The sequence below is a fragment of the Panthera tigris genome, chromosome C1, assembly GCF_018350195.1.
Source record: "Panthera tigris isolate Pti1 chromosome C1, P.tigris_Pti1_mat1.1, whole genome shotgun sequence".
NCBI lineage: Eukaryota > Metazoa > Chordata > Mammalia > Carnivora > Felidae > Panthera > Panthera tigris.
The window spans coordinates 34,927,713-34,952,114 of NC_056667.1; the positions used below are offsets into that span (position 1 = coordinate 34,927,713).

At 45.2% G+C, this 24,402-nt stretch overlaps 1 protein-coding gene and 1 long non-coding RNA gene across 6 annotated transcripts in view; one reads left to right on the forward strand and one right to left on the reverse strand.

Moving 5' to 3' along the window:
- Positions 1 to 6,318: 6,318 nt before the first annotated feature.
- Positions 6,319 to 12,439, reverse strand: LOC122241291. Its single transcript, XR_006221345.1, has 4 exons — positions 12,362 to 12,439; positions 10,364 to 10,495; positions 7,474 to 7,853; positions 6,319 to 7,055 (listed from the first exon to the last, which is right to left on the reverse strand). It is a non-coding gene; the product is annotated as an uncharacterized LOC122241291 (long non-coding RNA).
- ARMH1 (armadillo like helical domain containing 1) overlaps positions 7,490 to 24,402 on the forward strand; it is a 36,714-nt gene continuing 19,801 nt past the window's right edge. For 2 of the 5 annotated variants that reach the window (XR_006221343.1, XM_042996902.1), the window contains exons 1-6: positions 7,490 to 7,578; positions 8,605 to 8,832; positions 13,799 to 13,867; positions 14,560 to 14,726; positions 15,764 to 15,960; positions 19,185 to 19,269. Coding sequence is in view for 4 of the 5 variants with exons in the window: in XM_042996902.1 (XP_042852836.1) it covers positions 8,627 to 8,832; positions 13,799 to 13,867; positions 14,560 to 14,726; positions 15,764 to 15,960; positions 19,185 to 19,269 (724 nt within the window). In the remaining variant the exon portion in view is untranslated. Of the gene's footprint in view, positions 7,579 to 8,604; positions 8,833 to 13,798; positions 13,868 to 14,559; positions 14,727 to 15,763; positions 15,961 to 19,184; positions 19,270 to 24,402 lie in introns of those variants that run through there. The other 3 variants (XM_042996903.1, XM_042996905.1, XM_042996904.1) reach the window with 3 other exon arrangements.

Sequence of the window (24,402 nt, forward strand, 5' to 3'; positions counted from 1 at the left end):
GAAAGATAGAAGGGCAGACTCTAGCACCCGTGGAAGGGCTAGGTGCTGACATGGTAGGGTTGAGAATGGACGGGAGAGAAGGGCCCTATTTTCTCTGTTAAGTAGGAAGCAAGGTCAGCTGGGCATCCTTGATTCCTCCCCCACTTTTATCCTTCAATGCCAGTCACCAGGTCCTGTCGATTCTACCTATGTGGCATTCCTGCTCCTCTCCAGCCCTACTGTCACCAGAATCTTTTGCCAAGATTAGGGGAACAGCCTCCTAACTGGTGCCCCATGTCCAGTCTTGCCCCCTTACAATCATCTTTCCACACTGCAGTCAAGAGATTTCTAGAACAAACTCTTTTCTTGTCACTCTTGACTTAAAACCCTTTAGTACCTTCATGTGGCCCTAGGGATCGAGGGCAGACCCTGTAGCACAGCACACACAGTTCTTCATTCTCTGGCCTCTGCCTATTTTCACAGTTTTATCCCTCGCCACTTCCATCCTCATACTGTGGCCAGACATTCTGAAATGGTCTCAGCAATGAAAATAGAAGCTAAGTTTTATGTTGGCCCTTTGAGGTATCATCACCTTTTCTCAGGTAAGAGAGCTGAAGCCTAGAGAGACGTTAAATACTTTGCATAAGGTCACACAGCCTGGAGGCGGGAGATCATGGCGCTCTAGTCTCTATGTTCCTAACAACAGCCCTGTACTGCCTCCCACCTGGAATTCTTTAAATATGCCTCACATTCTCTCACCTCTAAACCTTTGCATATTTTATTTCCTCTACCTGAAATACAATGTCATCACCTCTTCACCTGGCTGGCCATCTATCATAGCCTTTCAGCCTGGAGTAGTACTGTAGAGTGCTTTTAAGAAGCTCTCCTGTGGAGCGCCTGGGTGGCTCGGTCAGTTGAGCGTCCAACTTCAGCTCAGGTCATGACCTCACGGCTCATGGGTTCGAGCCCCGTATCGGGCTCTGTGTTGACAACTCAGAGCGTGGAGCCTGCTTCGGATTCTGTGACTCTCTCTCTCTCTCTCTCTCTCTCTCTCTGCCCTCCCCCGCCTGTCCTCTCTCTCTCTCTCTCTCTCTCTCAAAAATAAACATTAAAAAAAAAAAAAAAAAAAAAAGAAGCTCTCCTGTGAAGTAAGAAAAACCAGAGAGGGGACTGGAGGGAGACATGGGGCTGAGGTAGCGGGTTTTGTTTTCATTTTTGCTTAATTTTGTTTTAGACTAGGCAAGAATTAAGTAAGTTAACAAGAAAAATGCCTAAATAAAGAGTGCAGTTGAGGATACAGGGGAGAAGGGGGCAGTGGGTGGAGTGAGAGCCTTAAGAAGGCAAGACAGATGGATGGAGAGTTCTGGGAGAGGGAGAAGGAAAAAAGGACAGGTGTGGGTACAGGTCAAATGGGAAGAGTGAAGAAGACTGTGAGGACATTCTTGCCTCATGGCTTTTTGTTAACCCAGGAGTAGATGTCCTGAGAACAGATGGAGGAGGTGGGAGGGCAAGGAGCTTGCAGACGTCACAGGCGGCTCATCGTGAGTATGAATGCGGGGTTGGTTAGAGGTGCAGGTTCAGGGTCATTGGAATCTAGATTCTGTGCCTCTCCTACCTGCTTCAACAGATCCTGGGATTTACTCCATCAGAGCCTTTTCACTTTTTAAGTCGTGATTTTTTTTTTAAGTTTATTTATCTATTTATTTTGAGAGAGAGAGAGCATGAGCGCGTGTGTATAAGTGCAGGGTTGGGGGTGGGCAGAGAAAGGGAAAGAGAGAATCCCAAGCAGACTCCACCTGTCAGTGCAGAACCCAATGTGGGTTTCAATTCCATGAACCATGAGATCATGACCTGAGCCAAAATCAAGAATGGGATGCTCAAGGCGCCCAAGAGCACTTTTCACTTTTCATTAAAATCACCAGGTTGCCTTTCTCTCCACCCACCAATCTCTAAGCATCGTGAAGGCAAAGACTAGATTTGTCATGTTAACCAGGCCCAATCCCAGTACTTGGCTGGGAATCAACACCCAGGACATCTGTTTAATTAATTACTGTGTGAGGTTAAGGAAATTAAACGCTCATTATGAGCACATTATGTCAGATGTCAATTAAAATAACCCTTGTTGAGCATCCATTATGTGCCAGGGATGATACCAGCCACCCAGATTTCAAAGTTAGAGCATGTTGATGTTGAAACTGCCCAGCCATGCTTGGGTAAACAGGAAGACAGGTGCCCAAACCATCATGAGCATCAGGGAGTGGCCCATAAATGAGCACCGAAGCATAGAAGAGGGGGAAGGACAAGAGGCTGGACCTCAGAGGAAAAGAAGTAATTTTTTAAATTTATTTTTATTTTATTTTTTTTAACTGCTGACTTTTTTTTTTTAAGTTTATTTATTTATTTTGAGAGAGAGAGAGCACAGGAGCAGGGAGGGACAGAGAGGGGGGTGGAGAGAGAGAGAGTCCCAAGCAGGCTCTGTGCTGTCAGCACAGAGCCCAGTGTGAAGCTCAGTCTCACAAACTGTGAGATCATGACCTGATACGAGATCAAGAGTTGGATGCTGGGGTGCCTGGGTGGCTCAGTTGGTTAAGCGTCCAACTTCAGCTCAGGTCATTATTTTGTGGTTCACAAGTTTGAGCCCCATGTCAGTCTCTGTGCTGACAGCTCAGAGCCTGGAGCCTGCTTTGGATTCTGTGTCTTCCACTGTCTCTCTGCCCCTCCCCTGCTCTCTTTCTCTCTCCCTCTCTCTCTCTTAAAAATAAATGAACATTAAAAAAAAAAAAAGAGTTGAATGCTTAACTGATTGAGTCACCCAGGTGCCCCTTTTTATTTTATTTGGGAGAGGGAGAGCGCACAAGCAAGGAAGAGGGACAGAGAGAGAGAATCTCAAGCAAGCTCCACACCCAGCACAGAGCCCAACATGGGGCTCGATCCCACACCCCTGGGATCATGACCCGAGCCAAAACCAAGAGTCCAGTGCTCAACCAGCTGAGCCACCCAGGCACCCCGAAAAGAAATGATTTAATATGAGGAATTTAGAGAAGGGTTTGAAGCATGGGAAAGAGGGCAGCCTCCTCTCAACTCCCACTGGAAGCCGTGACTTGGGGCAGGGGCGGAGGAGGTCAGATTTCAGTTGTGGCAGAATTTAGAAGTTCTTTGGGCTGAGATGTTTGAAACTTTATCTTGAGACTAATGAGGAACAACTGAAGACATTGAAGCAGGGAAATCTGTTGGATTTGCATTGTTTTTAAATCTCAGTTGACTGAAGATTAGGATGAGGTAAACCTGAAGATCGAGTAGAGGCCATTGCAGCAATCCACGTGAGGGATGACGGGGTCAATGAAAGTAGTGGCAGTGGAGATGAAGATAAATAAACTGATGGAGATTTAGGAAGGCCAACTGGCAGAACCTGGCAACGGCTCAGACAAGGAGGGTAAGGGAGAGGAATGTGTCAAAGATAGCTCTTGGGGGAGTGCCTTGGGTGGCTGAGTCGGTTAAGGTTAAACGTCCCACTCTTGATTTTAGCTCAGGTCATGATCTCACAATTCGTGAGTTCAAGCCCTGCATTGGGCTCTGCACAGACAGCACAGAGCCTGCTTGGGATCCTCTCTCTCCCTCTCTCTCTGCCCCTCCCCACTCACTCGCTCTCTCAAAAATAAAAATAAACAGGGGTGCCTGGGTGGCTCAGTCGGTTAAGCGTCGGACTTCGGCTCAGGTCATGATCTCGCAGTCCATGAGTTCGAGCCCCGTGTCTGGCTCTGTGCTGACAGCTCAGAGCCTGGAGCCTGTTTCAGATTCTGTGTCTCCCTCTCTGTCTGGCCCTCCCCCGTTCATGCTCTGTCTCTCTCTGTCTCAAAAATAAATAAACATTAAAAAAAATTTTTTAATAAAAATAAAAATAAACATAAAAATATATATATATCTCTTGGGTGACTAGGAGAGTGGTGAGCTAGTTACGAACTAGGGCAACACAGGGGAAGGAGCAAGTGTGAGGGTTTGGCAAGCTCAGCTGTGGATTTAGGATTTGAAGAGTGTGTGAAACATACTGATGAGGACGTCCACTGGTCATTAGGTACAGGCATCTGGACCTCAGAAGGGAGGCCCAGGCTGACAGTGTGGCTTTGGGAGACCTAAAGCCTGCAGATGTAATATGAAGTGATTAAGTGGAGGAGGCCAGCCGGGAGATTACAAAGCGTGAGAAGACAACTGAGAACAGAACAGAGCTGCACAGGAGCCTGAGGAGGATCCAGTGAGGGGTAGAACCAGGGAGAGTGAGGTCAGGAAAGAAATGTTGAAAAGGGAGTCACCCACAATCCATCAGAGGTCAAGCAAGATGGGACTGCAAGTTAGCCACCGAATTTGACAATAAGAGGTGTTTGGTGACATTTTGGAACACAAGGGAGAGCAGAATCAGTGCTTTTGGTTTAACGGAGAGAAGATGGACTCTGGAGTTACACACAAACCTGAGTGCAGTTTCCGTTTCCACCCCTGCTTAGCTGTGAGGCCGTCAATAAATGAGCAAACTTTCTAAACCTTAGTTTTTCCCATCTAGAAACTAGAGATAATAATAAATACTTCCTCAGGATCTTAAGAGGATTAAAATAATGTCCATAAAATATATGTGACTAGCTCTTATAAACACTAAAAAACATTAGTTTCTCCTCCCCACCATCATTCCATCTCTCCTCCCTTCACCATGAAAGATACAGAATGTATCCCCTTATATTTGGTAGTCAAGAAGAAGCTCAGATACAGAATTTATCCCAGCCACTCTCTCCCGAACGTGGTACATTTCTCTCCTTTTCCCACTGTTTTCTTCTTTTTAACTCTTTTTAAAATTGTACTTACTGGTTATTTGGTTTGGGGTTTTGGGCTTTTTGTTTTGTTTTGTTTGTAATCCTCACCAAGTCCTATTTTGAAGAAAAGCTGAGATAAAAATAAATAAGTGGCTGGAGGCTCTTGATTCAACATGACTGCCATCCTGTACCTCCCCTACTTCTCCATACCTCCCTAACATAACACTAAAGAAATACAAAAAGGTATTACAGCAGATGAAAGCTCGATAAATATTTAGAAAGCAGGTAGGGAAATGTTACCTGGCTTGAAACACCCTAAGAAATCACAAACAAAGTGCCAGCAGGGGGAGATTACCAACAAGAAGCAAGTCAGTTCACCTAGTTTAACTTCCAAAAAGCTTAGTGCCTTGAAGGCACGAATTAGCACATGTTAGAATGAGGTATGGGGCTAACAGAGGGGAACTGGCTGAAATCTGTATGCAGAGCACTTTGCCCCCACCCCAAGCTCCTTCCTCAAAAACCACATGGCAACTCTAAACTCTTGCAGCATCAGAAAGAAGGAAATTGAACCCTGGAGGCCCCCATACTCAAGAGACCTCAGGCATAGTCTGAAGGGCAGGGATGAGATAGAGGATGGAAAACTGAGTGTCGGAGGGAAAGCCTACACACTGCATTGGGGCAGCCCGAGCCCCTCACCTCGTCCCAGGCATCTAGCACCCTCCAGCCTCTCACGACCTGTAAAGTAGAAAAGTCCTGAAGACACCCAGAAGGGGTAAAAAATAAAAAAACAACCCTCCACTGACATTTATGTGTTCTTCAATGAAAAGACTGGTTATTGCCTGATAAAGAAATTTCCAAAACTCGCAGGAACATAGCACCTGATCAAGAGAGCCCACCAAGGGCCTAGAATACTAAGTGAAAAAGACCTGCACCAAGGCATACGGTCATAGTTTAAAAGTGTTTAAAAGCATCGAGAATGAAAAAGCAAGCCACAGGCAATGGCACATAAATCAGAACGACATCAGACTTCTCAACAGCAACAAGGGAGGCTCAATCTGAGAGGAGTTTATTTCTAACATGGAATTATATACCCAACCAATCTAACACGAGGTCAATATACTTTCAGACTTTCAAGGACGCACACACACAAAGTAATTTTCATTTCTTAGGAAACTACTGAAGAATATACTTTGGGAAAACAAGAGAGCAAACCACAAAGGAGGAGAGGTAGATCCAGGAAACAGAACAGTCAACAGAAAACTGGCAAAAAGGAAATCCTAGGACAACATTTGTGTGCCAAGCTTAGCAAGCAACCAGTCTAAACTGGAGCAGAAAGACAGAGGTCTGTGGGAAAGAAGTCGCCAGAGAAGGGGCTCCTGGGTGACTCAGTCAGTTGAGCGTCTGACTTCGGCTCAGGTCATGAGTTTGAGCCCCACAGTGCAGAGCCTGCTTTTCTGTCCCCTTCTCTCTCTCTGCCCCTTCCCAGCTTGCTTGCTCTCTCTCCCTGTCAAAAATAAATAAACATTAAAAAAAAAAAAAAGTCGCCAAGGAAAAGATGGAACTGATCTGTTAGGGATTGAACATTTGGAAAAATTGCCATGTGTTTGGAACATTGGGAAGAAAGTAGCCCTAGGTACTCAGAAGTCTAAACAATTAAAAAAAAAAGAAACAATTGTTAGCTCCAGGTTAAACCAACTTGTAAGGAAAGAAAATGTAATAGTAGTTTACGGCTTGAGTGGACAGTATTTATTTACCTAATCAATAATGTAAACACTATTGATTTAACTATAAATTGTGGAAAACTATATTATGAGGATAAGGGGAGAAGAAAAAATGGAAGTTAGCATGGTACGAGAAAGCTAATTCCTCAACTGTCAGAGTAAGAAATAAATACTGCCTAAAACAGATAAATTAAGTGAGGGTGATGTAGGAGTTTGCTGGGGCTGCCATCACAAAGCACAATAGGTTGGGTGGCTTAAACAATGGATATTGGTTATCTCACAGTCTGGAGGTTCTGGTCAAGGTGTCTGAGATCAAGGGGTTGCAGGACTGGTTTCTCCTGAGGCCTCTCTCCTTGGCTCCCAGTCTGACTCCAAGTCTCATGTTCTTCCACTGTCACAAGATCTGGGGCTCCTCAAGGGCCCTGGCAGTGCTGTATTCATCCCCGCATGTCCCGCAGCGCCTCACACAGTGCCACGTGATGGGCCTGCCCCACATACTCACTGATGGACACCTGAATCGCTGTGACCTTTAAAGCTGCCATTTGTGGGTTTTCCTTTCCTGTTAAGAAAAGATTAAGAAAGGAAAGATCCAAGGAAACCTCAGGATCCAAAGTGGGGAGAGCCCAGCTGCAAGTGTCCCACCCTCCCTGGCCTAGAATTGCTGGGTGCATCTCTGATGGCACTTTAAATTTTAATCCTGGAGAGAGTCCACCCACGGCAGCAGGGGGCAGTGGGGTGGGCACAGGGTGCTTTTCTGCTTCTTAAACCTAATGGTGGTGTTTCAACTCCTCTTCCCTGAGGTCCAGAACGGCCATTCATCCCCATTTTCTTGAGGACTGTTTGGATGCTGAAGGTGGCCGCGGCCTCTGAAAGTTATTCCCAGACTTAGGGCTGTAATGTCATTAACAGTGATTGATTCCTGATCCTATGAGGGATTTTGGTCATTTTTGTGTTTAGGGTGATCCACAGTTACTCACCTGGCTGTTAAGGCTGACAGGATTTCGTGGTTGTCTCCATCCCTGAGGCTACGTGGACGCCCTTCCTGAGAGCGCATATCCAGTGTCCTCTGGGGAGTAGTGGAGGTTGGTGTGTATGTATGTCTGTCTCAGTGTGCCTCAGATTATTGCTTCCTAATAAAATTCTGATAGCTGGGCCCCATCAATATCTCAAATACATGTGAGGAAACGTTAATTTAGAATCAATTTTAGGATGTTTCAGACTGTAAAGTCCTTTTAACTAGATCTCTGGCGAAGATGTAGAAGCACTTTATGGGACTGTAAATTTCATGTTGAACAGTCTTCGTGAAATACACATCTCCCCTACACACAAGCTGTTCTCTCCATATCAATCATGGCCCCTGCAAGTAATGTTTCACAAATATTCTGTAAATCACAGAAAACCCCGTGATAATGTGAAATATGACTTTCACTTGTCTGTTAGACAAAAGAATCACACATGCCTCTCTCCCATCAGCACCAACATTTGTTATGGATAATAACACTTTCAATCACAACTATTTTTGGAAAACGGGTTGATTTTAAACCTTCCCTCCCCCACTGAAAACACTCTCCCAAGGACACAGACTCCTACAAACCACAGCCCATTAATCTAACTATGGAATGGGAACTTTTTATTCTTACTAACTTTTTTTAAAGTTGTTTTTAAAAGAATAGTATAAGAGCCCAAGGCACAAGGTTAAGGAGCATTTTTCCTTGGCCGATTGGTGAGAAGCGCCAGGTCTCTAACGACCCCAAATCTCTGACACTGTGTGAAATGAGGGGTGAAAGAGACCCAGGTTTTTAGCAAGCACCCTCATCTCAGCTGGCATCAGCAGAGGATCCAAGGAGCTAAAATCTTAGCTCTTAAATGTGAAGCAGATGTTTGCCACCTTGATATTCTTCATGCCATTACAACACAGCTAGATCCTGCCTGTTCAAGTAGGAGGTGACCTGTTCTAGAGGTATATTTTGAATGTTTCAACATCCGTGTGGGTGACAGAGACTCCCCCTGCCTCCTGCCGATTGCTGGAAAAGCAAAACCCATAGAGTAGCCCACAGGACTTGCATGGTTCTAACTATTTTGGTAACCTGTTTTCCCTCCCTCTGTAGCCAACTTCAGGACTGACTGACCATGACTTCTATAAAGGAGCAGGCAGCCATCAGCCGGCTCTTGAGTTTTTTACAGGATTGGGACAATGCTGGCAAAGTTGCAAGGAGTCACATCCTCAACACTTTCATCGAGACCAACCAAGGCAAGACCGCCCCTGAACTGGAGCAGGAGTTTTCTCAGGGAGCCAGCTTGTTCCTGGTACGCCTGACCACCTGGCTTAGACTCATGTATCCTTTGCTGAACAGAAATAAATTGGGCAATCTTCAAAGGAGAAAAGGAATGAAGATTATTGAGGGAGCTCTTCTCTTGAGTCTAAGATTTTAGATCAGGACATCTGGTGATCAAAGTAGTGTCCCCAAAGTCAAGAACTCTCTCCTTTCCTGTCTTCCCAACTTATATCCTCATTCTCACCCCTAACCCCTTCCATTCCCATAAGATTTGACATGGGTATTCCTTCCATCTGGGGTTGTCCTCTCTCTGTCCTCAGGAACCTTATTCTTTCTCTCTGGTGGCCTTCATTTTTGCCTCCCTACCAGCTTTTTCATTGGCATTTACATATGCTCAAATCCCTTCTACCTTAAAACATTAAATTAAATCCGCATCTCAAACCAGTATTCCACCTAGTTCCTGCCCTTCATGGTGAAGCTTCTTGAAAAGGTTATTGACTTTCCCTGTCTATACTTCTTTACCTCCCTTTTCTCCCCCACCCACAGCAGTCTGACTTCTGTCCCCTTCACCGATGCAGGTCTTGCCAAGGTCACCAATGTTGTTCTAATTGCAAAACCCAGTGACTACATCCTCAGTCATTATACATGACCTCTCAGTGGCATTTGTCAATCAACCATTACCACTTCTCAAAACACGCTTCCCTGAAACTAATATAATGTTATATGTCAATTATACTTAAGAAAGAAAGAAAGAGAAAAGAAAAAAGAAAAAAAGAAGAAAGAATGCACGTATAGATCATCACAAACAAACAAACAAACAAAAAACTATATACTCTTCCCTTGGTTTCTGTGACACCAATTCTCTTGGTTTTCTCCTTTATTTCTCTATGTTCCAAATTTTCTTCAGCCATCCCTGAAATGTGGATGTTTCTTGGGGCTCCATCCATGTCCCTCTTCTCTGCTCACTCATAGATTCTCCCTGAGTGACCTAACCCATCGTTGTGATGTCAACCCCACTACCGTTAAAGGGCTCTCAGTTGTGTATCCCTGCCCACGTTTCTCTCTGGAATCTGAGTTCCATACCTATTAATCCAACTACCATCTCCACTTCTATTCCACAGAATGACTCTCATGTTTCTGGCTTGGGAAACTGGGCGAATGGGGTGCCATCATGTGGGAAGAGAATCCAAGAAACGAGGGAGCTGGAGTTGATAAATCTGGTTTGGGACATGTTGTGTTTGAGGTACCTTGCTCAGGAGCCCCGGAGACAGATAAGGGTTGAAGACAGATTTGATAGTTTGAGTTAGGGATGAGTTTGTGGATATTCCTGCTGGGTGCCCACAGCATTCCACGGAGCATCTCAGATCCTTTTATATATTTTTCTTCTTGCCTGAACCCTCCCCTCTTCTCTAAACCTCCTCTTAATTTGACTAATTCCTACTCCAGTATTCAGATCTCAATCTAAAACATCCCTTCCTCAGAAAGCCCTTTTCTGAGCCCCAGACTAGCCTATGCACATACCTAGCCTGTTACATATGTAGCTCATGACATTCCCTCTGTCTTCATTGCCATAATATTGTACTGTTCATACCTGCTCAGTATCTCTCTTCCCCACTGGATTGTAGACTCTGTGAGGGCAGGAACCACATCTGTTCTCCTCATCTCTTCAACCCTAACACGCAGGACCATGCCTGGCACATTAGGGATACTTCCTATGTGTTTACTGAACAAAGGAATGAGTGAACCAGAGTCTGCACCTGGGCAAAACTAAAGGCTTAAGTAATTACAGCTCTCTTCTTCTTACAGTTAAATCATTGATAAAATTACTAATCAGACTCAGGCCTAGAACAAGCCAAGGGGAAAACCACTGAATATATCTCTAGGTTGACCCCAGTGTCCTCAGACATTAGTGTGCATAAAAGAGGTTTAAGATGCAGATTATGAGTCTACCTCCCCACCCCCACCCCACTGTTCTGATTTAGTAGATTGAGGGAGACTCCCTGGCCTCTTTGTTTCTCACAAGCACCCTTTGGTGACTCTCATGTGATCCAAAGATGATACTTTGAGAAGCATCATCACCTATAATCTGGCTTCAACCTCACAATTTGTGACACTGACCTCACCAAGGTTATCTGCAACCCCTTTGTCACTGAGTCTAGACTACCTTTTTCCCTCCTCATCTCACTTGGCAGCACTTTCCACATGACAGGAGGAGGGGAGGGAGTCAGGGTTGTACAAGCACAGGGTCAGACCCCATCTTCATTTAAAACTTTAATATTTTATTCATCATGGATTTTTTTTGTGTTAATTTTTATTTTTTTAAATAGCACATTGGAATATTATTTGATTACTGAGTTGTTTGATGCCCCCTGAAATTTCACAATCAAAGCAAGTGCCTCACTCACCTCACCCTAGCCCCCATCCGGCTTGTCCACTGCCCCTATCTATGCTCTCCTCTCCTCCACCTTCTCCCAAGGCCATTTCTCAGTCTCTGTTGCAGGATCTTTCCTACACCCACCCCTTAAATGATAATGTTCTTTTCTTACTCAGTCACTGCCCTTATTACTCTAGGCCTGGTATCATTCTTCCCCATATCCCAAGTGCCAATCAGAATGCCTAACATTTAGTAGACGCTCACTCAGCACTTACTGAATGATTCAAATCATGCTTTTAATATACAGTTGTATGTTCAGTGTCTATACCTGAAATTATTCATAATTTCCTAACTTGCTGTGACCTTGTCATACAACAGAGAAAATAGACCAGCCGAAGTGATACCGTGTTTTAAATCAGTGACTTCACTCCTCCTCCCCAGTCCTCTAGTTATGGTGGATTTTGAAGGAAAACAAATCAACATAGCATCATTATGTTTTACAAAATCGACTACCGCCTAATCTCACAGAAGCCTCAAACCCCTTTTTTAACCTTGAACTTCCAGAATAGACCAGTAGAATTAAGGATTTACAGGGCACCTAGGTGGCTCAGTTGGTTCAGCGTCTGACTTTAGCTCAGATCATAATCTCACGGTCCATGGATTTGAGCCCTGCGTCAGGCTCTGTGTTGACAGCTCAGAGCCTGGAGCCTGCTTTGGATTCTGTATCTCTCTTTCTGCCCCTCCCCTGCTCAACTCTCTCTCTCTCTCTCTCTCTCTCAAAAATAAATAAACATAAAAATTTTTTTTAAAAAACAAGGATTTATATATTATAATGACAAAATTATTAGTTGCCATTTATTGAGTCTTTTTATGCTCTAGCTATGTGATGTACAAATATTATCTCCTGTGAGCCTAACACCAAGCCTAATAGGTGATTGTCATTACCTGAAAAGTTTGAGTAATTTACTAGTAAATGGCAGAGATAAGGTTTGCAAAGGGTCTATCTGGCCCAAAGCCCGTGTATCATCCACTCTACTTCACCATCTCCCTCCCCAGTGAGAGGGCAGACCCACGATTCCACCTCCAACACCATCCAAGGAAATAATCCATAAATAGCCCCACTCCCTCCATCTGTCTACAGGCAGAGAGGCCTGACAGGAAAAACTCAGACTCTGAATTAGACTCCTAGGTTCAAATCCCAGTTCCATCAGTTACCTTTGGGACTTAGAGAAGTCATTAACCTGGCTGAGATTGCATCCTCATGAAGTACATGGACATGTTATAATAGCAGCCCCCATGGGTGTGGTGAGGATTCAGTGTGACAATGCAAGCAAAGCAACACAGTGCCTGGCACACAATGAATGCTTAGTACTGGTTAGCACCTGCTGATATGGTGACAGACTTCTGGAACTAATTGCTGAAAATAAGGGATCAGAAATATGCATAATGAGTGACTGTGAAAGCAAGACTAGCCTGGGGCAGAGGAAAAAGAGGTGACAAAAGTTGGTGAGCCTAGCTAGTAACTGAGGAGAAGAGGGAGAAGGCAGTGAGGTAGGAAGGGGGGGCGGGGCTGGGGCTCCTGGGGAGCTGGGTGGGAGACAATGGAGGAATACAGAGACTACCCTGTGGGCTGATATCCTGGCCCCCAGCTGGAGTGGCAACAGGCAGGGGAGCCTGGCTCTAGAGCAAACACTGTTTTTGCAGCAAAGAGCCTTTCCTAATGAGCCAATCTGTCTCCACTTCTATTGGCATCCTGGGAACCAGGGTGCAGCAGAGATAATTTGCCTCACGCGCCCTCCCCACCCCCAACAAAGCACCATTACCTCCAACCCATTACATTAGCCTTTATCAGTCTTGGAAGCTCTCAGTCATCCTCCATGAGCTGCAATAATTTCAGCTAATTTCTTAAGTGTTCTAAGAGCCTGTGATGTGTTATGAGCCTAGTAATTGTTGACTGGTTTCTTTTCTGTTGTGGGTTGATTTCATACCTTGTATCTGAGCTGATGCGTGCTCTGGGTGCTTTATTACAATGAGGCTTTTTGCAAGGCTCACATTAAAAAATAACATTAAATACTGAGGTTGTTTTAAATCAGAGTTTAATTTTTCCACCATCTCCCGTTGTTCTTATTAGGAAGACACGCAATTCTTCATAAAGATAGTGACCTCCAGTGTAAAGCTCTGAGCAAGTACAAAATTGAGAATTAATGATGAAGCTGATTATTTTTAGAGAAGTCTAAAAACGAGGCACAAAGTAATGAACTGTGCAGAGACCCAAGGGTGCAATGGTCATAGCATAGAGAGGCTTGGAAAATTGACTATGCTTTCTCCATGCACCTTATATTCATCAGAGCCTCCTTGCTGTCTAGGGGGCCTGTCAGAGTCAAGGTTGCTGGAATACCGGTGAAAAGCTTCCTGGGGAACTGTGAACATGCCTGCCAGCATTCCCCCACCCCATGTTTGTTTCCACTTCCCCTTCACCCTAGGGACCCTTCTCAGATAAAGGATACAATTCAACTATCGGTCATCCTGGGCCATAGATGTAGGCCCAGGAATGGGCCATGATCATCATAGATGATGACCAGGAATCAGTCACAGGATCTGGTTCCTGTGTGAAAAACCATCCTGAAATTCACTCTTTAACTTGTCATACAGCTATATGACTGGCTCGTGTTTAGATAAGCTTCTAAAGTCAATTGGCATCTTCTTGTCAGCTGTAAACAGGTGAGTTCTAGAGAGATTCTGGGATCTCAGTTGTATGTTGGGCTCATGGTGGCCTTGGCATTCACACCACATGGGACCACCACATTTCACCATCTGGGTAGAAATGCAGATTTTCGGCCTGACTAGATCCAAGGGCTCAAAAAATGTCATCAGTACTTGGTCCCTGCCTCTCTTTTTCTCTATTTCTCAGCTCTGTTCTGAGCGCTATGGCTCTCAGAAACTCCAGACATGCATCCTTCTAGCTCAGTCCACCCAAAAGAGCACTTATCTTTCCCAGGGATTCCTAAGAAAGTCCCCAGTTTTGAACCTCCTTGAGCCAACTGAGGTCACATGGCTGGTCCCAAACGATTACTGCAGTCAGAATGATGGTGTTCCCTGTCACCTGCTCATCCTGCCAAAACCACATGGCCCTTGAGTGGCAGAGGGGTGATTCCCCAAGGGTCATTGAGGTGCCATTTCAAGAAGAGAAACAGATGCTGAAAAACCAAACACAAGATATGTCCATTGTATTTAACTTTTTCATTTGCTGCTAGAAGGAAGAACTTCTAAATTATTGTGTCACTTTGCCCATGAGCACTTCCTAGATAGGAGGGCAAAGTATGTGAAGAAAGGCCCTTGAGATCCCTCAGAAAGGTGAGTGCCAAGGAACCTGACAGGGTGTCTGATTTCTACTCTTGTATTTCTCTGGACAGTAATCGGTACCTTATAGAATTTCTCGAGGTTGGAGGCGTCCTAACACTCTTGGAAATACTTGGGCTGGAGAAGATCAAGGAGGAGGACAAGAAGGAATCCATCAGGCTACTTCAGGTCATTGCGAACTCTGGCAGGAAGTACAAGGAGCTCATTTGTGAAAGCTATGGTGGGTACTGTGTATGACAGGGTGGCGATCCCACGTCTTCCTAGGGGCCTGCGCAAAATGGTGGCAGCACCCAGCACTGCTCTAGGAAAACACATCATGGAACTGGTTGCACAGAAGCACTTTGTACAGTGGAGTCAATTAGCCCCTGTCCACGTCACTGCCAGAAGAGTCAGATTTATGATTTTCTTGATTTGTCATTTGCTCAAATCTTTCCATGGTAGTTTTGGAAATACTTCTCCATTTTAAATATATCCTCTTTTATGCACCCATTCAACAAAGATTTATTGAGCCATTGCCTAAAATCCTTTGTGAAATTAAGTGAGTTATGAATAACTCTAGAAATAAAAAGGAAATAAAGTCATTGAATATGTGTGCTAAGTATACACACACACACACATATACACTAAGGTGCTGGGAGTACAAAGATGAATAAAATACAGTCCTTGTCCTCAAAGAGCTTACAATATAGTGAGAAGTGTAAATAACCGTGTAATTTCCGTATGTTCCATCAGGTGTCCTGATCAAGGTGGATAAAGATGATGCCATCCCCCCCACACCCCTTTTTCAAAGTATTTCCCTCACTGCACTTTTCATCATGGTTCTCCTCTGTGTCTCCCCATGGCCTCTCTGAGCCTTAGTGTATTTATCCATAAAATGGGACTAACACCTCCCTCTCAGTATAGTGATTAAATGAGGCAGCATGTGTCAGAACATTTAGTAAACTGCTGAATGCTGCATATGTGTTCATTATCACATAGCAATCCCAAACACGTGTTTAATTGTGCATTTTGCAGAGCCACTTTCAACTTTACAACAGATTTTGACAAGCGGACATGCCCTGTGTTGAAACAAAATCCTCTGGCCACAGAGCCATGAGGCAAATAAGGCAGTGAGGCAACGCAAGAGCCTTGATTTTTGCTTCGCTTGAACAGGCTTGGTTAACACATTTCAGTCCTTACCCCATATTATGTAATCTCAAGTGAGGCTCTTTCTCATAAATCCCTTCCAATTGGGCATTTCCTCTTTTCTTTGTTCAGGTGTAAGATCCATAGCAGAATTTTTGGCAAAGTCTAAATCAGAAGAGACCCAAGAAGAAGTGCAGATTCTATTGGATTCTTTGGTCCACGGTAATCCCAAGTACCAGAATCAAGTGTACAAAGGTCTAATAGCTTTGCTGCCTTGTGCGTCCCCAAAAGCTCAGCAGCTCTCCCTGCAGACTCTCAGGACTGCACAGGTGAGGCAGCCCACATGCTCCTGTGGTTCCGATTCAACACACTAACCTGAAAATTACCTTCCACAGTTGCACTTCACTCAGGCATGAGAAACTGAGCTCAGCCTCCCACTGCACATCTGCTGTTCAATCAGCGTTACTTCCAGAAGGCCAAGGCAGGACAAAGAGTTCATGTCTCCCAGCAGAGTGATTTGTCCTGTTTACTTAAGGATCAGAAGGATGTTGGCAGACTTAAAAGTGGTTGAGACAAGAAACAAGGATGATGAAAAGACTGTAGAAAAGCTTACAGGAGTCAATTTAGTAGGGAAGGCATCATGGGCACATTTGTTGACAGCATGGAAGTGAGAGGCCAGATCGCCAGGGCTTGGGAAAGCTCCTTTTCTCTTGCGGGCTCTACCTTCCTCTCAGTGCCCTTGAATGCTAGTGGAAGCAGATTTGGGACATGGTGGCCACATGAAGACACTGTGCTAATAAGGAGGGAAGAGAGGCTCCAAGATTGGTCTTGAGGTAAATTATTAAAAGCTCTCAAAACAGCTCCAGGTTCAGTGGAGGCAGGGAGACAAGAGGTCAAAGGAAGGGTAAGGTCTGAACTGTGGCAGTGGGAACAGAGAGGACAGGGTCAGACAGACATTTCTGAGGCAGAGTGAGTAGTAAGTGGAGCAGTAAAAGAAAAGCAGTCAAAAATGACATCCAGCTTTGGACTTAGCATCAGGCAGAGTTGGGTACCAGCAGGAGAGAGCAGGAAAAACCGATCTGATTTGGGAGGAGTTAGGTTTTGACTTGATGAGCCTCGGTGGCTCCCAAGTACCATTTAAGGAGCAGGCCCAGCCAGCTGCAGAAGATATAAATAGGCAAAAAAAAAAAAAAAAAAAAAGATATAAATAGGTCATTTATAGAAAAAATACCAAATCCTGGGGGCATCTGGGTGGCACAGTGAGTTGAGCCACTGACTCTTGATCTCAGCTCAGGTCATTATCTTGAGTTTGAGCCCCAAGTTGGGCTGGGTGCTGATGGCACGGAGTCTGCTTGGGATTCTGTGTCCCCTACTCTCTGCCCCTCACCCTCTTGTTCTCTCTCTCTCTCTCTCTCTTTCAAAAATAAATAAAATTCAAAAACAATTTTTTTAAATACCAAATCCTGGGCATCCCTCCCATAGAATCTGACAGTTTTCAGGCAGCCTTTGGTAATGCTTTTTCTTGTTAAGCTCCCCAAGTAATTCTGACTCCTAGCTTAATTGAGAAATTACTATTGAGGACATCTAGGAGAGAGGCCCACTGGGTTTCATGAGCAGAGAAGTAGTAACTAAAACAACAGAAGTGAATAAGATCAGCCAGGTAAAGTGAACCAAGTAAGGAGAAGGAACATTGCCAGCATTTAAGAGATGAGCGGAGGAGAAAGGCCCAACAAAAGAGCTGGATTATTATTATTATTATTACTTCCAGTTTTCAGTTTTTAAGTGCCTCCTACCTGCCAGGCACTGTGCCAGGGACTTACTTTAGTCTTTACAATAGCTTATGGAGGCAGACATTATTATCCCCATTTTAAAGATGATGTAACTGAGCCTTGAGGGGTGTTTGGTGACTTATTCAAGGCCACACACTAAGTAAGAGGTATGTACTAAGTGGGCATTTAAATCCAACTCTCTTGGGGCGCCTGGGTGGCTCAGTCGGTTGAGTGTCTAGCTCTTGATTTCAGCTCAGGTCATGATCTCACTGTTGTCAGTTTGGGCCCCACATCAGGCCCCACGTCAGGCTCTGCGCTGACAGAGTGGAGCTTGCTTAAGGTTCTCTCTCTTCCTCTTTCTCTGCCCTTCCCCTACTCACTCTCTCTCTCTCTCTCTCTCTCTCTCAAAATGAATAAATAACTTTTTTTTTTTTTTAATTAAAAATTAAATTGGGCACCTGGGAGGCTCAGTCGGTTAAGCGTGCAACTTCAGCTCAGGTCATGATCTCACAGCTTGTGAGTTCGAGCCCTGCGTCAGGCTCTGTGCTGACAGCTCAGAGACTGGAGCCTGCTTCTGATTCTGTGTCTCCCTCTCTCTCTGCCCCTCCCCCACTCATGATCTGTCTCTCTGTCTCTTTGTCATAAATAAACATTAAAACATTAAAAATAAATAAATAAATAAATAAATCCAACTTTAACTCCACAGAGTTCTTAGTTTTTCTAAAACTTGTTTTAAATGTTTATTTATTGTGAGAGAGAAAGAGAAAGCACGAGCAGGGGAGAACAGAGAAAGGGGGAGAGAGAGAATCCCAAGCAGGCTCCATGCTGTCAGCACAGAGCCCCACACAGGACTTCATCTCGCAAACTGTGAGATCATGACCTGAGTCAAAATCAAGAGTCAGATCCTTAACTGATGGAACCACCCAGGCCCCCCTGAGAGTTCTTAGTCTTTCCATATACCACTCAACCTCTTTGGAAAAAAGCAATGGAAGCCATAAAATGAAAACAGGGAAAAAATAGGACTGTGAAAATGCAGGGAAAAGAGTTTCAATAAGGAGAACATGACCAGCTGGGTCAAGTACAACAGAGAGATTAAATGTGGGTAGAACCGAAAGATGGTCCCCAGAAGAAAAGTTTGGATGAATCTTGGTCCTATGGCAGGAAAATTTAAATTGCAGCAGCCTGTCAAAGGGGGATGCATGGAGGATGAAGTAGTTTCCCCTGGGCTCCTGCAAAGCTTAGGTGTAAAGGGGGAAAAGAGCAGTAGCAAGAGAAGATTGAGCCGAAGGATAATTTTGTGCAATCTGGGTGAACTTGAGGGTGTTTCATGCTAATGGACAGGAAGTGATGCACAGATAAAGGTTGAAGAGGTAGAAAGGAGCAGTTCCCCTGTTGGGTGAGGTTCATGAGGGAGAGAAGATATAGGATCCTGGATCAGTGCCACTCTCCCCAGCCTGTGCCCACCCTCCCCCCAGCAAGGGGGGAGGCTTGTCCCCACACCTCTAGCAGGTGGCCAGCTAACCCCAACTGAACACCTCCTGAGCTAGAGGGGTCTGTGGTCACCTCAGCAGACGCTTCAGTCTGACTCTTGGATGCCCATCTGTCCCTCCCCTGGAAAAGAAATGTACTTGATGGTGCGGGGGCCAAGGCCCGCTGACTCACCACTCCCCTCCCTCTCCCCACTCAGCCAGGCTGCCTAGCTGTCTGGGAAGTCCGCTTTTCATTTCTTCCAGGTGTACTAGATCTAAAGAGTAACTAGTTTGTCCTGTTGTCTATCTTGTCAGTCGATCGTTGGGACCACACACCCCAGCATTGTGGACTGCGTGCTGAAGGTACTGCGCACGATGCACCTGGAAGTGCAGTATGAAGGTAGGGGAGGCGTCCGGGTCTGCTCCCACTCACACATTATAGTCACCGTGAGAGCTAGACAGGTTTGCTCTTCAAATTTTCTTTTAATATTTATTCATTTTTGAGAGATAGAGTGTGAGTGGGGGAGGGGCAGAGAGAGGAGACACAGAATCCGAAGCTGGCTCCAGGCTCCAAGCTGTCAGCACAGAGCCCAACGTGGATCATGACCTGACCTGAGCTGAAGTCGGACGCCCAACCGACTGAGCCACGCAGGCGCCCCCAGACAGATTCACTCTTGAGAGTTTTCTCTTAGTCATGGAGCACCTGGATAGTTCAGTCTGGTTGAGCATTTGCTCAGGTCATGATCTTACGGTTCTTGAGTTTGAGCCCCACATCGGGCTCTTTGCAATCAGCCTGTCAGTGCAGAGCCTGCTTTGGATCCTCTGTCCCCCTCTGTCTGCCCCTCCCCTGCTCTCACTCAAATACATACATACATACATAGAGTTTTCTCTTAGTCACAGGAACCATGTTAAGTATCCTGGGTAACCTCAGCAGATGGAAGATGCTGGTTCGATCTGATCAGCCAGAAAATGACAGCCACTTTCTATACTTTGAATCAGCCACATGATGCTTTAACATTTGCTAGGACCTGCCTGGGTGAAGAGCTGGCTCTGGTTCTCAGTCTTATGTAGTACTTCCCCACTAAACAGAAGTCACCTGGGGGACTGTCCCTCTCCTAAGAAACTAAACTGGATGGTGGTAGTATTAAGTTTTCATGTATTCAGTACACCTATGTGCTAGCCACTTTCCATGCATCCTTTCATTTAATTCTCAAAAGAACCACAAGAGTACAGAGCCTGGCACATATTAGGTTTCAAATGTTCAAATGAATAAATGGTGGAGGTAAGTATTGTTATGTTTTTCAAGCTAAAGCATCAAAGCACAGAGATATTAAGTATGCTTCCCAAGGTTATGCAACTAACTAGATTCAAACCAGATCTGACTGCAAAGTGTATGCTTTTTAATTTTTTTAAGGTTAATTTATTTTTGAGAGAGAGAGAGAAAGAGAGAGTGGGGGAAGGGCAGCTAGAGATGGAGACACAGAATCCAAAGCGGGTTCCAGGCTCTGAGCTGGAGCACAGAGCTGGCTCTCAGCACAGAGCCAGATGTGGGGCTCGAACCCATGGACCACAACACATGACCTGAGCCGACGTCAGACACTTAACTGACTGAGCCACGTAGGTGCCCCTAAAATGTATGCTTTTAACATGAGCCCATAGTAGGTGTTTACAGGATGTTGTTTCCTTCCCTGTTCCTAGAGTGGTTCAAAGAAAGAAAATTCTGTTTTCAACAGGAGGGATCAAAGAAGGGTTTGCTGAGAAGGTGGTATTTGAGCTGAGCCTTGGAGAATGGGAAGGATCTGGGAAGGTAGAAAGGAGAAGAGCAGGGCATTCTGGAAAGGGGAATGGTATAAAAGAAGTCCCAGACGTAGGGATATACAAGATGTATCTGAGGAGTGACAGATAATTTAGTGGAAGTTTGATAGAGGTCTCAGTCCAGAAAGATCTAGAAAGGTAGGCTAGGACCAGATTGATGAGCACCTTGAAAGCCAGATGGAAGAGTAGCAGGTACTCTCTCCAGTAGGCAGCACAGAGCCATTGAAAAGTGAGCCGTGAACAGGGGAGTGGCAGAGGGAAAGCACTGTCTCAGGAATGTTACCTGAGTGGTGGTGTGCTCAGTAGGTCAGAGCCACAGAAGGCTCCCGAGGCTCGAGGACAGTTGGGAGGCCTTTCAGGTTGTTCAGATAACAAAGTAAGAATGTGCTGGTCTGGGGGTGCCTGGCTGGCTCAGTCAGTGGAGCATGTGACTCTTGATCTTGAGGTTGTGGGTTCAAGCCCCATGTTGGGTGTAGAGATTACTTTAAAAAAATTTTTAAATCTTTAAAAAATTTTTTAAAAAATGTACTTGGTCTAGCCAAATAACAGGCCCTGGGAAAAGAGAATGGACAGGACTGGGAACTGCCTCAGTATGGAGAATGAGATGGCATATGGAAGGGGGAATGAACAGGGCTGTGGAGGCCAGGACAGAGAGACCTATTAAGCAGGAAAGATCTGGACATCAGGACATATCAGGATTCGGCAGGTGGAGCCCCAGACCCAGGAAGTCTGGGAGGGACAGAAGGAGCAGGCGTGTACCAGGGTTCAACTATGCATGTGAGATCCTGGGGAAGACCAACAAAGGTCCAGACGCTGACTTCCAATATCATTTATTTTGGGGAGGCCGTGTTGAAACTAAATGTCAGTCAGTTTTGCCTTCAGCAGCATTGTCAATTTCATATTTGTTTGACCCCTGCAGGTGTGCCTGGGAAAATGGACCTTGTAAATTGAGAAGTAATGCTATGTTGAAATCCATTACCAGCTGGAGGAGAGTCTCCTAGCTTGGCAGGAGTTGCCAGTAAAGTGTGGGGTAGTGGAGGGAACCGAGTAAAGGTCAAACCCAGCAGCAGAGAGTTGTTGCTGCATTGGAGCAAGGGGGTAACCTGGCAGTTGAATCACGTTAGGAAGCATAATCAAGCAGCCCAAGGGGACCAGACTGGGTGGCACTGAGCCTCCCTTCCCGCCACCACCTTCACCTGACTCATGTGACCACTCCTACTCATCATCACTTCTTAGCTTAAGCATTTCTTTCCCAAGGCCTTCCCTCACCTGCCTTCAACCCCTGCCCAGATGTCAGCCCTCCTTCCTTTGTACCACCCTGCACCTCCTGCCCTCCAGTACACCCCTTCCCTGGAGCAGTCATCTCTAGAATGCACTGTGTACAGTTTCAGTGCACTTCTTACCACTTTTGTCCTTATCTCCTCAGTGCAGTCTCTGGCATAGGGTAGATCCTTGTTGCATGTCTGTTGAGGGAGGGAGGGAAGACTGTACATACACACTGAGGCAGAGGCAGGAGAAACATGAGATTTTTCTCACTGCCTTTTTGGTTTGATGTCTGCTCCTGTGATAACAGTAAAACCGTGAGCCTCGAGATAATTTCAAATATGCCAAACTCATAACAGGTGCCCAAGATGTCTGTTGAATGAATGAATCATTCTTTTTTACCAGGAACTTCAAAATAGTCTTGGTGGAACTGGGAACATAGAGCATGTATATGCATGTATATGCGTTGTCCACAAGGGGGAGCTATGCCACGTGATCGGTGGAGTGGAAGTTCTGGAAGAGAACACAGTGTTAGCTCCCGCTGAGACTCCTCCAAAGGCAGGGGGAGGGAAGGTCTGACAGGTCTTAGATGTGGTCCTAACAGTGACAACTGGAGAGGATCAGAGATTAATTTCTCTGAGTTGGACAACACTAAATTACAAGACCAGGATGATGGCAACAGTCATGGTTAGAGAACCCAGTAACCAGGAGGAATAAGCGATATAGTTGAATGGACTAACCTTAAAAGGGCCAGAGTTCGTTTGTTTTTTAGAAACAAATATTAATTGAACATCCGTGGTGTGCCAGGTACTATGCCAAGTACTGGGGGTTGCTTGTGTTTGTATTGAGGAGAAAAGTTAATGGGTCATAGGGCATCTGGGTGGCTTAGTCAGGGGGGCGACTGAGTGGCTCAGTTGGTTAAGTGTCCCACTCTTGATTTTGGCTCAGGTCATGATCTCTGGGTCGTGGGATCAAGCCCCATGTCGAGCTCTGTTCTGGCTGTGGAGACTGCTTAAGATCCTCCCTCTGCCCCTCCCCGACTCTCTCTCTCTCTCTCTCTCTCTCTCTCTCTCTCGGACTGTCTCTCTCCCTCCTTCTCTCTCTCTCTCTCTCTGTCTCTCTCTCTCAACAAACAGACAAAACAAAAAACAAAAAACAAAAACAAAAAAACAAAAATGAGTGGTTCAGAAGGAAGGAGGAGGTTAAGGAGGATGTTCACTCTACCTTCCATGATGGGAGGGGTAGTTAACATCCTTCCCCTGAGAAGGCTACAAGGAAAGTGGAGTTCTCAGGGAGAGTCCAGTGAAAACAGGGTGGAGAGGCTTAGGAGACCTGGTGACTCTTTCCCCTTGTCAGTGGTGCAGGAGCCAGGTGAGACCTTCACCTCTTTTTTCATTGAGAACTCCACCCCCACCACCTCCAAATCTGCCAGTCTGCCTGGCCCGTTATTCATTCTCTGTTCTCTTTCCCATTACTACCAAATGTCCCTGCTCCTACCACAGGCCAGCTCTTCTGCTTCTTCTTTTTTTTTTTTTTTTTAGGTCTATTTTTTAAGTTTTTTTAAGTTTATTTTTACTTAAGTTTATTTTTTTAAGTTTAATTTTTTTAAGTTTATTTATTTACTTATTTGAGAGACAGACAGCACAAGCAGGGAAAGGGCAGAGAGAGAAGGAGAGAGAATCCCAAGCAGGCTCCACACTGTGGATCTCACCATGAGATCATGACCTCCGCTGAAACCAAGAGTTGGTCACTTAACCGACTGAGCCACCCAAGCATCCCATCTTCTGCTTCTGCTTATTCTCTGAAGCACATTCATAAAGCCTTCTCACAACAGCCTCTCTCTTTCTGTCTGGTGGATCATCTCCATTGACATGCAAATATGATCTGTATGCCCCATCTTTTTTTTTTAATGTTTATTTATTTATTTTGAGAGAGAGAGTACAAGTGGGGAAGGGAGAGAGAAATCCCAAGCAGGCTCCTTGTTGTCAGCGCAGAGAGCCTGATGTGGGGCTTGATCCCATGAACCGCACAATCATGACCCAAGCTGAAATCAAGAGTTGGACACTTAACCATCTGAGCCATTCAGGCACCCCCTGTATCTCTTATCTTTAAAAGAGAGCCCCTCCTTGGTAATCTATGGATTAAAAGAGATTTAAAAGACTTGCCCCCAAAATTAAATTAAATGATAGCGTTTAAGGATGCATATCCCTCCTTGACCCCAAGTTCCCCTCCAGCTACCCATTTTTCCATTGACCCAATTGGCCCAAAGCATCTGGCTTTCTTCTCTGGGTTTCTGTGATACCACTTCTCCTTGTTCTCCTGCCAGCTGGGTCTGCCATGTTTGCTCTGCTTGCTTTTCTACTTTCTCCTAATTTCTCTACCACTCTGTTAGGTCAGCCTACTTCTCATCTCTTTACCAACACCTCCTGCTCGCGTGATTTTGTCTAGTCCCCTG